This window comes from Stegostoma tigrinum, chromosome 1, assembly GCF_030684315.1.
Source record: "Stegostoma tigrinum isolate sSteTig4 chromosome 1, sSteTig4.hap1, whole genome shotgun sequence".
In the NCBI taxonomy this organism is placed as follows: Eukaryota; Metazoa; Chordata; class Chondrichthyes; order Orectolobiformes; family Stegostomatidae; genus Stegostoma; species Stegostoma tigrinum.
The window spans coordinates 36,110,444-36,126,422 of record NC_081354.1 but is presented as its reverse complement, the minus strand read 5'-3'; the positions used below and the strand labels follow the sequence as shown (position 1 = coordinate 36,126,422).

The window sequence follows — 15,979 nt, the reverse complement described above, 5'->3', positions numbered from 1 at the left end:
TTTGCAACAAGAGCATTTGGATTGCTAAGAAATTTTCTTCATTGTCCCTCTTACAATGTAATGCCATTTGATGAGGAAAGATTTCTTCACTTGGAGAGTGACAAATCTTTGAATTCTGTACACCAGAAGCCTTTGGAGATTCAATTATTGAGTATATTCAAAATCAATCTTTGAATTTTAAATGATAGCAAAGAATATGTTGATACTGCCGGACTCTGATTGAATGTGTTGCCAGTTGGCACACAACAATGCACAAGATGGTAAAATGTCATTTTGACCACACATTTTGTTAAATTCTTGATTTGTAACATAATGTTGTGCCAAGGTGTCTGTCCTCCGGTGCCATTTTAGAGTGCAAAAAGAATTTCTGGGGAAATCCTGTTGAATCACTGCTGCTGTGTGTTTTAACAGCACAAATCTCAAACAGATTTAATCGCAGGAGACAGGAAACAAAAGTGTTTGGGTTTGCCCAGCAGCAGGAGTGGTCAATCATACATCATGTCCTTAAAAATAATGGATGTAATGCAGTTGTGCTTAAATTATTGTTCCTTCATCGGAATGCTTCCCATTCAGTATTATGGGTAAATGGTGATACTTAATATCTTAGGATGATTTTATTTTTAATGTTCAAGTGGAGATTTAACATATTGCCTCTAAAAGTGTCAGCATTCACAAAGTTTGTTGAGCCCTATATATAAAATGTTATGTCCCATTGGAGGTTGTGTCAGTTTAGAAATTATCTCAATATTTCAAAAGCAGTTAATACACTTCAGTAAAAGTAAACAAATCATCTTGTATATTTTCAGATAATTTAGTGACAATAGAATCTGTGTGAAGAAGTTAAAGTCTTGAATAAAATCTGGTGGCTGTCTTTCAGTAATAGAAGATTGACTTCATAAAGCATACAAAACCTTGCATTTCTTCAGATTTCATGTTAACTTAGGATTTTTTAAAAATAAATAGGCTCACTGGTGCTCATGCAACCAAAAATATTTATGAATTCAAATTCCGTAAATAGTAAACCATAAATGATGGCTCTACATTGCACTTTTCTATATACTTTTTTGAAGGGTGCCTCTGTCTGTCTTTTAAGATGGGTCTAGCACAGCTTTAAGAGTATTACAGGCTTGCTCGGAAGGAGCGCAGAAGTGGACTGAGGAGGGCCAGGACCGGGCACGATAAAGGCTTGGCAGAAAGGATTAGGGAGAACCTGAAGGTATTTTACTCATACGTGAGGAATGAGAGAATGATCAGGGAGAAGGTAGGGCCGATCAGGGATAGCGCAGGGAACTTGTGTGTGGAGTCTGAGCAGGTAGGGGAAGCCCTAAATGAGTTTTTTGCTTCGGTTTTGACTAAGGAAAGGGACCTTGTTGTGAATGAGAACTTTGAGGAGCAGGAAAACAGGCTTGAACAGATCAAGATCGAGGAAGTTGATGTGCTGGAAATTTTGGCAAACATTAAGATTGATAAGTCCCCAGGGCCAGACTAGATTTATCCTAGGTTGCTCCGGGAAGTGAGAAAGGAGGTTGCTAAGCCGCTGGCGAAGATCTTTGCTTCCTCACTCTCCACGGGAGTCGTACCGGAAGATTGGAGGGAGGCAAATGTTGTTCCTCTTTTCAAGAAAGGGAATAGGGAAATCCCTGGAAATTACAGACCAGTCAGTCTTAGGTTTGTGGTCTGCAAGGTTTTGGAAAGAATTCTGAGGGATAGGATTTATGACTATTTGGAAAAGCATAGTGTGATTAAAGGGAGTCAGCATGGCTTTGTGAGGGGCAGGTCATGCCTTACAAATCTTATTGAGTCCTTTGAGGAAGTCACGAGACAGGTTGACGATGGCCGAGCAGTGGATGTGGTGTACATGGACTTCAGCAAGGCATTTGATAAGGTTCCCCACGGCAGGCTCATTCATAAAGTCAGGAGGTATGGAATACAGGGTGATTTGGCTGTCTGGATTCAGAATTGGTTGGCTGACAGGAGGCAGAGAGTGGTTGTAGATGGTAAGTATTCTGCCTGGAGGTCAGTGCTGAGTGATGTCCCGCAGGACTCTGTTCTTGGGCCTCTGCTCTTTGTAGTTTTTATAAATGACTTGGATGAGGAGGTTGAAGGGTGGGTTAGTATGTTTGCTGATGACACAAAGGTTGGAGGTGCCGTTGATAGTATCGAGGGCTATTGCAGGCTTCAGTGAGACATTGACAGAATGCAGAGCTGGGCTGAGAAATGGCAGATGGAGTTCAACCTGGATAAATGCGAAGTGATGCCTTTTGGAAGGTCGAACTTAAATGCTGAATATAGGATTAAAGGCAGAATTCTCGGCCATGTGGAGGAACAGCGGGATCTTGGTGTTCAAGTGCCTAGCTCCCTCAAAGTTGCCACCCAGGTGGATTAGGTTGTTAAGAAAGCATATGGTGTTTTGGTTCATTAACAGGGGTATCGAGTTGAAGAGCTGTGAGGTTATGCAGCAGCTCCACAAAACCCTGGTGAGACCACACTTGGAATATTGTGTCCAGTTCTGGTCACCCTATTTATAGGAAAGATGTGGACGCTTTGGAGACGGTGCCAAGAAGGTATGCCAGGATGCCTGGACTGGAGGGCTTGTCTTACGAGGAGAGGTTGACTGAGCTCGGACTTTTCTCTCTGGAGAGAAGGAGAAAGGGGGTGACCTGATCGAGGTGTACAAGGTAATGAGAGGCATGGATAGAGTCGATAGCCAGAGACTTTTCCCCAGGGCAGGATTGACTGCCATGAGGGGTCATAGTTTTAAGGTGTTAGGAGGAAGGTATAGTGGAGACGTCAGAGGGAGGTTCTTCACCCAGAGAGTTGTGAGCGCATGGAATAGTTTGCCAGTGATAGTCGTGGAAGCGGAGTCATTAGTGACATTTAAGCGACTGCAGGACATGCACATGGACAGCAGCGAATTGAGGGGAATGTAGGTTAGGTTATTTTATTTTTGAATTAAGAATATTCCACGGTACAACATCGTGGGCCGAAGGGCCTGTGCTGTGCTGTACTTTTGTATGTTCGATGCTCTTTAAAATCTTGCCTAAAATTACTTGCCTTAATATTTCTTTTTGCTAGTGTCAACTGCTGTTCGATAATGCTTTCATGAAGGTCTTGGACTATTTAATACATTTTAGATGTTATATAAATGCAAATTCATATTAATAACTTAAATTGTATTAATTAGTTCAGAAAATAAACTGCTAAATGTTATGTTGCAGTTTCTTTGACAAATAACTGTTCATAAGCAATTTCTGCTGTATTAAAATGGAAACTTCTGTGAATGTACAATTCCTCTGCCAAATTTTGTTTTGTATCCAAAGGAGTGATGATATTTTGAGTTACATAGATAGATAACACAATTCAGAAATGTCAACAGATGTCTATTTACAGTCTTAACTTCAGCCAAGGATATTATTCTTCCTTTATTTTGCAAAACACAGGAAATACTGTCGCTGCAGAAATGTTATCAGAACACCCGCTGCTATCTGAGCCATCATCAGTTAGTTTTTATAATTGGATGTCAAATGCTGTGAGTAACCGAGGAAGTATTACTCAAGAATCACCAGTGCCTAGATCTGGACATAACAGCCTTTCAACAGGTAAACTGAAGAACCTAAACTAAATGGAAAGAAGCTTGGTATCTGGAGGCCAGTGCAATGAATGGCAGTATTTCACTTTTCTTCTGTTCACTGAAACTGATTATCGCAATGGATGCTCCAAGAGCCCAGTGCTCCTAACAAAAATCATTTGCCGGAGTCATTTGGCTGTGATTGAATGCTGTTCTCATTCATTTAGGATACTTAGAAAAATTTTACTTTGACATTAATTAAGATTTAGCACAATAACAGACAAATTATTCAAAGTCTGTGATTTTATTTATTAATGAAATACATAGCTTGTGCGATGCAGAAAACGACTATACATACCATCTTGACCTTGCTAGTTCCTTATCCATGTAAATTATTCCTATTTTAAATACGTTCTTTCAGTCTTTTATCAGTTTTTCTATTCCATTTTCCCTCCTGTGCTTGTCAAATTTTCTTCTAAAAGTATTAAAGCTATTGGTTGCAGCCACGTACTGTCATAATGTATTCTACATTTTAATCATACTGTGGGTAAAATAACTTGAGTTCCAGATTAATTTATTAACAACTTCCTTGAATTGATGGCCCTTGGTTTTATGTTCTGCAACAATTGGCAACTTGCATAAGTTTATAGACTCTATCGGATTTCGTCTTTATTTTTTCTTTTCTAACAGAAAGATTCAAACCTGTTCCATCTTTGCTAACAGCTGTAACTTCTCTGTACTACTTATATTCTTGTGAATCTGTTTTTTGCTTTCATGCAATTACTCTATCCTTTTATAATACAGCAGTTAGAACAGTGCACATTTTATTGAGGTGTGGCCTGTACAGGGTCCTGTGTAGTTTTACATACCGTAAATGGCTTTTGAATCCTGTACATAAAAGCAAATTTCTGAGCTATAGCATTTTAAGTACTTTGCTGACCTGTGATGTTGCTTTAATGATTTGTTGACCTGTATCCTTGGATTTCTTTCTTCTTTGACCCCGGTTTCTTATTATCTGCTGTGCATATCATTTTTCTGTTTTTCTCAACTGGTATTTATCCGCGTAAAATTATATTTAACTTGTAGCACTGAGTCTTATTATTTTTAAAGTTGTTTTGCGTTGTCCTGCATTCTTCCTCAATGTTTGCCAGAGCCCTAGAGAAGACCGTACTGCTTATGTTTTTAATTTTTTAAAAATTACTGGATTCATATCTTCAACATGTCATGAAGTACCTGGCTTTGGACTTTTCTGATTATGTGCTACTTATTTGAGTTGCAATGCACTAAGAATTCTAAAAGAGAAGTGAATAGTGCATGGTGGCACATTTCACTCTTTGCAGTTAGAAGAAGGCTGCAAAATGAGAGAAACATTATTTTTGTTCATTCTGACTTTAAACACAGCTGTAACCCACAGATAATGACAATTAGGAGTCAAATTATTTCTGTAACGTATTCACTTTTATTCTTTGTATATTCATTTTAAAAAGTTGTAATCTGGGTATCCTCTGGTATTTTATAAAATGCACGGAGTATTAGCTTTATTTGTGACTTGGCTACTCACTGGCTGTAGAAGTCTGAAACAATTAAGAATACTCAAGTTAGATTAAAAAATGGTATTCTTGCCATAATATTTCATGCCTGTGGAGTAAAAGTTTTATAAAGTGGTTTAAATGTGTATTGTTCTTTTGCATAGGTTTGGCATATAATCTTCCGACAATACAATCTGCATCTGACTTTAATACAGTGCTGTCAAGTGATCAGAATACACTGGATGGCACACAATCTCAGAACAGCACTAGTCAAGATGAAATTGTTGGTATTGAGGAGGGTAACCAAGGCCCCCCTGCTGTTCAGTTGGCTGATGCACAGGTAATTAGAGAGCCCTTTAGAACATAGAACAATACAGCCTTTCTAATTGCATTTAGTAATATGTCAGTCATTTTTATTTCCAAATGTAAAAGCATAACTTCCACTTTTCTTTAAATTAGAATATATTTTGTACATCTGCTGCAATTGGTATTTTGTCATTGCTGTTTAGCAGTATACATCCACCGGATACCAGAAATCTAAATTTTCTATATTTGCTGCTTTTTCATTTAATGATTTCAATGCAATTTTTTAACCTACTGTGTGCCCACCATTTCTTGCAGTAATTATTTCAAATTGCATGCATTGTAGAAGCTCTTGGGTTCATAGAAAAACTGGGAATATAATATTATTATTTGAATTCTCTAATGAAATTTGAGGCATAACTCTTCTCAATTCTTTTCAGGTTGTTTTTAAGCCTTTGCTGAGTAACACAGGAATTCAGTCACAAGATATTGCACCTTTAACTTATGGAATGTACTTTGGGGAACACTTGTCATTCTCTGGGAGCCTAGACTGCCTCAGGGCAGATATTGTTGATTCTGATACATCCAAAGAGAGAAAGATCAGGAAGAAAAGAAGGTATTTAATGACAAATTTTATTCTTGTTCTTGAAAAGAAACCATTGTAAGAAAATTGGAATAATAAGATCAATTCATAAATGTAGCTATAATTCACAGAAGATTCATGAAAATGAATACTAAAATTTCAAAGTTTGAATATTGGCAAAAAACTCAAAGAAGTGCATGTCCTGGAAATCAGAAACAGAAACAGAAAATGTTGTAAAATCTCAGCAGGCCTGGCAGCATCTATGGAGAGAAATCAGAGCTAATGTTTCGGGTCCAGTGACCTGAAAGTTCTGCTCCTGTCTCTACCAGGATTTCTATTCCAATCTTTACTTTTTATACTAGTTTACCATTATCAATTCCATTGTCGGTCCAGGTGCTTGACAAGGTATTTGCTGGTTCTGAAGAAGGATCACTGGACTGGAAATGTTAACTCTGATTTATTTCCACAGATGCTGCCAGACGTGCTGAGATTTTCCAGCAGTTTGTTTTGAATATTGGCAATATCAGGAAAGCAGTGATTGGTATAATCATTCTTGTATACTTAAAAATAGAGCATTGCCCTGATGCAGAGATTTCACAAGTTCATGTCATTGATTCTCAAATTTATTTTCATTGGAATCATTGCACCGTGATAAAATTTTTATCTTAGTTACTTCTTTAGACCAGGATCTTTATTTTGACCAACAGTACACTTAGCCAAACTCTGTCAGCTTGATCACAGGTAGATCTCAACCTGGGCTTCAATTCATTCTGATCCATGAAAGCGGGCTGCCTGCTCCCCTCTGTTTGCTTCATACATACTTGTTTCTGCACCTGAGGCCATATTGAATGTGCATTGGAATTACACTGCCAACATGAGAAGCCTAAGCATGAACCTTCTCCCAACTTGTTTCACCCACTCCTGGCTAACATGGCTTCCAAAAATCATTTGCTTCTGTCTGTTTCCTACTTTCTGTCTATTTTACCCAGCAGAAGATCTTTCTTGACCTACAGTAAATTAATCAATATGTCATTAATAACAAAAATATTGCTGTAATAATATATTTCAGCTGGAATGCAAAATTTATTTAACTTTCATCTTTTGTGATTTTTCAGACAGGGCATGATAAACCTACCACCTCTTGATTTCAAACCTGCATTGATGTTTGATACATTTAGCATAAATGCAGTTGTGATGGATAAACCAACTTGCAACCAAAATTCAACCAACGCTCTTGCTTTCCACGAACTTAGTAGGCATCACCAAAACACCTTTCATGTTAACTTCACTATCTCTTGTCAGTCTATCAGCCAGCATGTGGACATGGCATTAGTTCGTCTCATTCATCAATTTAGCACAATGGTTGATGACATAAAGGCCACTCAAACAGACATTAAGCTTAGCAGATACACAGCAGGGTCTGTGTCCCCCACACCAACGTTCAAAACGCGCAAACATAGAGATTTTCGGTCATCAGATTTCAGTCGCAGTTCTCGAGGCAGTCTTAATGGAGGTGTCAGAGGAAACAGCACTAAAGCAAATAAAAGACTTGGAAGTGAGAACAGTAAAAGAGAGCCACGCAATAAAAATTCATCTGGGCCGACACAAAGAAGAACCTCAAAGGTTTCCAGGAAGGGATCGAAGGATGTTGTAGATCATGTGACTATTCAAATGGATGACTCTGACTCGATCACAGTGTCTGAGCAAAGTGAACCATCTGCAGAGTGCTGGCAGAATATGTACAAACTGCTTAACTTTTATTCATTAATATCTGATCCAACGGGCATTCTTGAAAAGTCTTCCCCTGATGTCTTGGGCCCTACAGGTAGGATCATTCTTCTGATATTACAAAAAGTGAGAAATCAGATTTTGAAAATCAGTCTTTAGGATATGCCAGATGTTGTGATGAATTTCTGAAAATGGGTATGATAATGTAATAGTCCCATTATTAGAATGGTTACCCAGAGATTTAATAGTAAGCCCTATCATGACACCTAGGGAATTTAAATTTGTTTTTGTGTAAGTTTGAAGTAAAATGTTAGTAACAGTCAAGGTGGCCATTATCTACTGGATTGTTGTAAATCCTGTTTGGTTTGTTAAGTCCACTTTATCGACAATTTGTAGACAAATGTTCTAACATTAATTGGCTGTATGTGACGTCAGATCCACAGAGATGTGATTAACTCATTTATGAATGCATTCTAGAATAGCCTAACAAATCAAAAAGGTCCATCAAACTACTCCAATGAAGTTCTTTAAAAATAAATCTAACCAGACTACCTGACAGAGAAAAAACATATTCATTTCAATTGACACTGCATGTGGTCTTTGCTAACATCTTAGGATTTGTGTCAAAATTGTGAGAGCAATCGCACAGGCCAGTCAAACAATGCTTGGTATGATCATACTTGGAACTCACACCTTTCAAAAAATGTCATAGACTTCTTCTTCACAATCCTCAGATGTGGCAAGTCTCAGCCAAACAACTAGAGTTGGTAGCATAATCCTTTTCGTATCCTGAAAATCTTCAGATGAAATAGTTGATGATCACCAATTCCTACTGTACAGATGAGCATATGATCATCTCTTTTGTTTAACTGGATGTGCCACTTGGTTTAACTGATTTTACATTGAAATGATCCTCTGAGGGGACGCTCTAGGGAGATTATCATGAAATTGGTAATGATCTGTGCCTGAGGATTGTCCCTCTTGATTTCTTCATGAGGGAGAAGGCCCTTTCTGTTTTGAATGTTGCCAGTGGTGTTAGATGATTTCCAATAGGTGGAAGACGTTTTTAAGGAGCCCAGTCCACAAAATTGACTTTACACTGAATGTTTTTGGACTATCTTCTTTTACTCGACCAACATGGCATCACTTCCATGAATCTTGCATCATGGTTTACAATGATAACTTTGAAGTAATCTTCCAGTATTTTCAGGTTGGCATCTTCATAGGCTTATCCAGCTCTGAATTAGCAATTTTAGTGTTGTATGTAATGACAAGGCTGGCCTGAAAAAGGAGTTTGAGCCTGGAGCTCATTTGTGGTTAGAAAATGGTGATCTAGTTTGGCTTGAGCTACCTGAAATAGCCTCTTGTTTGAGGTACGCTTTTGAACAGTATTGGTGTAGCTTAACTAAGACTTGTTGGATTCCCTCTAACATAGTAATAGAGAGGCGGTTTTCAGTTTCTTTGTGACCTTTGTGATTAGTACTGCCTTTGTTTTATCGTGACAGGATGCAATCTCCACAGAGGGTGTGATATTTTGAGTACACATAGATAAAGTAAATTTAAAAGAGAACTTTCTGCCCTTTAAAGTAAGGGATAAGGAAAGGAAAATCACTGTGTCATTGGAATAGGTCAAAAGTTATGTACTAATTTAAATACAGACATTGATTGAAAATAAACATCTCAGTTGGCTTTTCAACTGCTTTCACTAAATTGTCAGATTTAAACTGTAAGTTGATTAATGTGTCCTATTTGTACAACAGCACTTTAACTTAGAAAATAAAGTTCTAGACTTTTCAGAGAGGTTCAGAAAATAAAAATGAATGAGCCAGAAAAGCAAGCAAAAAGTGAATGCCGAAGAAGTGGGTTTAAGGAATGGTTTAAGAGGAAGAGGAAGGGGATGGACAGTGAAGAAAATTCATAATTTAAGGCCCAGACCACCAAGGTTATCTAATTATGGCATATATAAGTTTTGTGGGAACTGAGATGTACTTTGTAATTAAGTTTTTTTATCTGTAATCTGTAGATACAGGTGGCAGAAGTCCCACTGAACCTGGCTGCAGAGTAACTTTTGAAAATGAACAGGATTGCTCAAGCCCGAACAGACTGTCAAGGAAGCGCAGCTTAATAAGTGCTGAACCCCACCATGTCACACTCATAGTGTTTGGAGTTGGTATGGTGAACCGCACTCATCTAGAAGCAGACATTGGAGGCTTAACAATGGAGGCAGAGCTTAAGAAGATCCATGGAAGTTTTACAGTAAAAGAGAAAATGAAAGGTGATGTTATCAAAATAGGTGATCAACAAAATCAATAGGATTATATTTATTGGAAATTGAGGATACAGTAATAAACAAGTGTCTAGTTGAGCAGATTATTTGTGAGATCAGATCTTCTCTAGTATAATTCTAAAACAATCAACTCCCATTTTATAAATAGTTTATAATATTAAGACTAGCTTCAGTTATAACATCTCCTTTTAGAATATTATTGACTGGTAGATATTCACTTCATGTTAGTTGCTTACGATCAATAGTTTTAATTCCAATATATGTTAGTTTCATGATCATGCAAATATTTTAGCATTGCAAAATATTATGAAAACTCAAAAGCTCAATGGCTTTAAAACCTGGATAGCTTTGGAGCAGAAATTGAGCTGATTTGAGTGTTTGGTGGCTTTGATGATACAAACCTTTGAGAATAGGGGTTGGGACATTGTGTTGGGGTTGTACGGAATGGTGTTGAGGCCTGTTCTGGAGTACTGTGTGTAGTTCTGGTTGCCTTGCTGTAGGTAGTATATTATTGAATTGGAGAGGGTTCAGAAAAGATTTACCAGGATCTTCATGAGAATGGAGGGTTTGAGTTATAAAAATAGGGTGAATAGGCTTGGATGTCTTGCAGGGGAGTGTAGGAGGTTGAGAGGTGACTTTGTAGAGTTTTATAAAATCATGAGAGGCCTAGATGAGACAAATAGCAAGAGTATTTCTCAAGGGTGGGAGGGAGTTCCAAACTAGGGGATAAATTTTAAAGGTGAGAAGAGAAAGTTTTAAAAAGGACATGGCAAGTTTTCTTACACAGTGGTCTGTGAGTGAAATGAACAGGCAGAGGAAGTAGTGGATTTAGGCACAGTTAGAATGTTTAAAAGACATTTGGATAAGTACATGAATAAGAGAGGTTTAGAGGGATATGGACCCAATCAGGAAGTGGGACTAGTTTAGTTTGGGAACATGATCCCGTGGGGTAGTTCGACCAAAGGGTCTGTATTGAAGTTGTTTGAATCTATGATAAAGATTCACAAGGTGAGCTGAGGAAACAAAGTACACAGGAAATCAAACTGAAAACCATCAGTGGAAATACAAAACACATCTGCTCACATCCTGACAACTGCTCATATTCAGAGTTGGAGACAGTTAAATCAGCAAGGAAAAGGGAAGAAACCTCAATGCCTCATGCAAAGAAAGTAGATGGGAGAAAATAACAAATACATTTTATCTACTTCTTTTTCTGCTGTCTTATAGTTTAAAACTTCTAAATATTTAACATTGGAAAAATCTTAAAAATTTGTGCATAACTTTTCTAAACCTTTGTACTTGCATAGTAAATTTCAAAATTAATATATTGATTTGTAAGCTTTTAACTCTGTGCTGACCAGTGTTCTTAACTTATTGTGGTTTTACTTCAGATGTTTTACACCAAAAGATGACTGAAACATGTGCAACTGCTCATATAGGTGGTGTAAATATAGTCCTGTTGGAAGGCATTACACCAAATATTCAGTGAGTAAAGGTTGATTTCCTTTTTAAGAGCTTCTCAAGTTATTATTAAAGTATGTAAATTTTGTATATAAACAAAATGCATTAAATCGTAGAATTGGCTCTGTAATTTTTTTTGCACTTTCACCATCTTTTAATTGTATGCTTCGCTCGTTAATAGAAGTGAATACCCAAATAGTTTACAAGTACAGATTCATGTCAATTTTTTGCATTACCTGACCCAGGATATACAGTGCATTAAGTGAGTCTTATTGCATGACTGTAGAATAATGGCTAAAAGACTTTGCATAAGAAATTGAGAAATGCACTTCCTGGGCCCCTGACACAAAATCTTATTATGTGGCAGGGTTTTAAATTTTACGTTTGACAGAACATTACTATCAGGTTTGTTTTCAAGTCCTGAATCTCTCTTTGGCTGATCATTGGCTTTGCACGTGAATTTGAGCTAATTGAGGTCAGTTCTGAATAGTATCAGTTATTCTTACAAATTGTATAGTGTAACAGTTGAGATTTAATATCTCAACAGTAAACATTTACTTCATGAAGCAAGAAATCTTAGTTAGAAATATAAAACATTTAAAATTAGTCTTAAAAATGCAAAAACAAATGAGGTAAGGTGAGTGAAATACAGTGTGCAAGGTGAGGTAAGTGAAGAGTACTCTATTTATTTAGACTTTGTCCCAAAAGGCACTAGAGGTACTGCGGGCAGCAAGATTCTGCAGCAGGCCTTTGTGCATCACAATCCCTTTTGTTGCAGTCCAGCTGGTATCCAATTTTGGAAGGTACTCTAATATATTTTGCCAGGTCTTGTTTAGCTAGCTCCATTGTTTTCTATCTGGTGGTGTCTGTTCTGCCACCCTGATGGACACAATTCTGAGAAGTGAAGTATGTGGCCTGCCATCTTCAGTTGTCTCCCTGTCACATCTACCGTTGGTGTAATATTATGCTAACTTGTTACCTGGCTTTATTTCTACAATATTAGTTTTTTGATTTAGTAGGACTGTGCATCAATTGAACTAATTTGGCATTCCCTAGAGAAGTATAAAACAAAAGAAACAAGGAATTATGAAGAGTCTTTCATGACTTCAGAATATCCAGAAGTTTTTACAGCCAACTGCTGCATGTATTCATGTCAGAATTGATACCATGTAAAAGTCAACCCCATAATCTTTAGGCTTAAAAAAGGAACTTATTAAATCCTCAAGTAAAAGTGAACAGTTTTTTTTCAGAGATCAAAACACAAACATAACAAAACAAGGACTGATTTCTATAATCGTATCAAAAACTTCAATTCATTATTCATTTCCATTATTCCATTCACTTCATATTGAGAGTTAGTACAGTAAAAATGTAATTTGAATTTGATCTTTGGGGACAGAAACTCTGACTGAAATGAAAAAAAAGGAGGTGGAAATAGGATGCATAGGGCAACTTTTGGGTGAACGTAGAATAAATGTGCACCTGGGCCTTATGATGAACTATTATTCTCCACCTTCCTGGGACAAAGAGAGCTTGCCAATTAAGCTCATGCAACTGTAGACTGAGTGTAAGCCCAGTGCACTTGGGGAGAGATTGTCCCGTACTGTCATATTTTCTAACAATATAGTCCTCCCTTTTCTTCTTTTACTCAATTGAAACTCCAAGTTCAGCTAACACTTCCTCTCCCAGAGTGTGGAGGTGTGATTGCAAACTCCTCAATAAATCACAGAAAGAGAGGCACATTAAAGGGCTGTTCCTCATAACCTTGTGGATTATACTGAGATCTATGCAAATTGTGCTGACAGAGTGTTTTATTGTTCAATCTAAGCTCCTTGAAACCGCGACCTGTTTAAAAATCAACCTTGTAACATTTTTGGCTAAAAGTCTCAAAGTTTTGACAGATATACAGTAAATACTTTAAGTGTCATTGTTATTTCAGCAATCTAGGAAACAGAACAGGCTGTTAATGCATACCATATGTAAATGACAAATTAATCTGTTTCAATGATGTTAGTTGAGGAATGATTATTGATTAGTTCACAGGGAAGAACCCTTTAGCTGTTGATTCAAATAATACCACAAGATCATGAGCACCACCTGAAAAGGTGGTTTAATCTTACATCAATGAAGCTATACTCCATGCTGCACTGAAATGTTGATCTGTTTTTGTGCTCAAATCTCAAGGGAAACTTGAACCAATAGTCTTCTGATCTGAGTGGGTGAATGCTATTACTTGGCCAGCCACTGATACTAAGTACAAATGAGGTGTTTGCAAATGAGCTCAATTAAATGAATTCAGAGTTGGATGTATTACTTATTAATTTCAAGATAAAGGTTAATATTCTCAAAATCATTATGGCAAAAGTCAACAAATGAACTTGGAATTCCTTAAAATTATTTTAAAATATACACCGGATACGTGACACTTGGCATTATAACAATGTATAACATTCTATTTCCTTTATTGCTCATGTCAGCAAACTGAACATTGTTAATAGATAGCTGGAGTGGGGATTAGCTCAGTTTGCCGAACAGGTGTTTTGTAATGCATAGTGATGCCAATAGCTTGGGTTCAGTTCCTGCACTGGTTGAGGTTACCATACTCTACTTCTTAAACTTTCCTCTCAAATGAGATGTGGTGACTCTTAAATTAAACCATCGCCAGTCCTCTCTCTGTAATGAGTGAGCAACCCTACAGCCTGGTAGAACAATGGTGACTTTACCTTCAGTTTGAGAATTTTGTTAATATATTATTATTCAAATGAAAATTATTCCTTTGGTTCAAAAATTAATAGTGATGGGGAGAATCAGTTAGCTCAGTTTGCTGGACTGCTGATTTGCGATGGAGGGTGACACCAACAGTGTGAGTTTCAGTTGCCATGCCAGCAGAGTTTACCTTGAAAATCCAGACTTTCTCAAACTTGCCCTTCACCTGAGGCATTCAAGCCCTCTGGTTAACTTTCTCATCAGTCTCTCATGAGAGAGCAGCTGGCATCATGGTGACTTTACCTTTATTAGGGATGATAAAAATAGAATAAAAACAGAAAATACTGCAGAAACTCAGCTGATCTGGCATCATCTGTGGTAAGATAAACAGTTCATGTTTCAAGTCTGCCTGGATACTGCCAGACTTGCTGAGTTTCTGCGGCAGTTTGTTTTGAGATTTCCAACATCCAGAGCTTTTGCTTCTGTAAGGTTTCTCAACCTCAGTTAATGTAGATATGTTTTCAGGCAGGTCTTTTGAACCACAGTGGGCAACCCCTGAACTTAGTGAGCCTTCCTCCCTTGCGGTTATTTATGGATAGAAAGCAGGCACCTGTGGGCATTCCTGCCAAATTGAGAACTGAGTTTAGCTGAAACACATCTTCAAAGCTTCAATGTACCAAAGTGTGGAGTTGGATGAACACAGCAGGCCAAGCAGCATCTTAGGAGCACAAAAGCTGATGTTTTGGGCCTAGACCCTTCTCTCTCTTCAAAGCTTCGACGTTGCAATATAGAAATGCAGGAAGCTTGCAAAGCTAGATTTAGAAAAACATATCCTACTTCTCCACAGCCTCTGCAGGCTAAGTGCTTTCATGTTCACAGACTGTCCCTACCTGAACAAATTGTAAACACCATTACTGAATTTTGGATGCCTTGCTGTTGTAGCAGTTCTGTGTTAAGTGTTTAAAGGTTACAAATGGAAGGAGGTACGTTATCTGTCTGATTGAAGATATCTCTCAATCACCAAGAAATATTTTCAGATGGAAAAGAACCAGATCAGATGCAAGAATTCAAATATTCAGTAAGCATAATATCTACTGATTGAAAGTGCAGCAAAGAAATAAAAAATGGGAAATGTTATATTTAGCAAGAAGACAGTTGCAGAAAATAACACCCAGTGTTGCAGATGGAGTCACTGTGACAGCATTTGTCGGGTTGAAAATGTCATGGTTAGTGTCCTTGGAGAGGTGATGTAAATATAGTACCATGATGTCATGTTATGATCATGTTCCATTTCGGATACTGGTCAGGGAGATGGTTTCTCAGCAAAATACAACAATAGTCAACAGTGAGTTAGCTCTACAGGAGAGAATGAGAAGAGTGAGGGAGCAATAGTGATAGGGGCTTAATTAATTGGAGGAACAGTTAGGAGTTTCTGTGACCATTGATGTGACTCTAGGATGATATGTTGTCACCCTGGTGTTAAGATCAAAGATGTCACAGTGCCTTTAGGACAGAAAGTGATCGGCTGGAGGTCGTGGTCCATATTGGTACCAATGACATAGATAGGAAGAGGCATTTGGTCCTGCATTCAGAAGTCTGGGAACTAGGTCAGAAGAATAGCAAGGAGTAGTAATCTCCCAGTTACTCCCAATACCATGTGCCAGTGAGTAAAGAAGTAGGAGTGATAAGAATTTATGGCTAAAAGGATGGTGTGGCAGGGAGGGTTTCACATTACTGGGACTGTTTCTGGGGTTGATGGCACGCCTTACAAGTTAGACCAGCTGCGCCTGAACAGCCTTGGGACTGAGTTCTTT

The 15,979-nt window shown here is 37.8% G+C and overlaps 1 protein-coding gene across 4 annotated transcripts in view; it reads left to right on the top strand.

Moving 5' to 3' along the window:
* Positions 1-15,979, top strand: part of kiaa1109 (KIAA1109 ortholog) — a 438,508-nt gene that overhangs the window by 275,562 nt on the left and 146,967 nt on the right. For all 4 annotated transcript variants that reach the window (XM_048546322.2, XM_048546500.2, XM_048546414.2 and 1 more), the window contains exons 44-49: positions 3,441-3,599; positions 5,262-5,437; positions 5,841-6,016; positions 7,099-7,808; positions 9,735-9,986; positions 11,390-11,483. In XM_048546322.2, the coding sequence (XP_048402279.2) occupies positions 3,441-3,599; positions 5,262-5,437; positions 5,841-6,016; positions 7,099-7,808; positions 9,735-9,986; positions 11,390-11,483 (1,567 nt within the window). The remainder of the gene's footprint in view (positions 1-3,440; positions 3,600-5,261; positions 5,438-5,840; positions 6,017-7,098; positions 7,809-9,734; positions 9,987-11,389; positions 11,484-15,979) is intronic.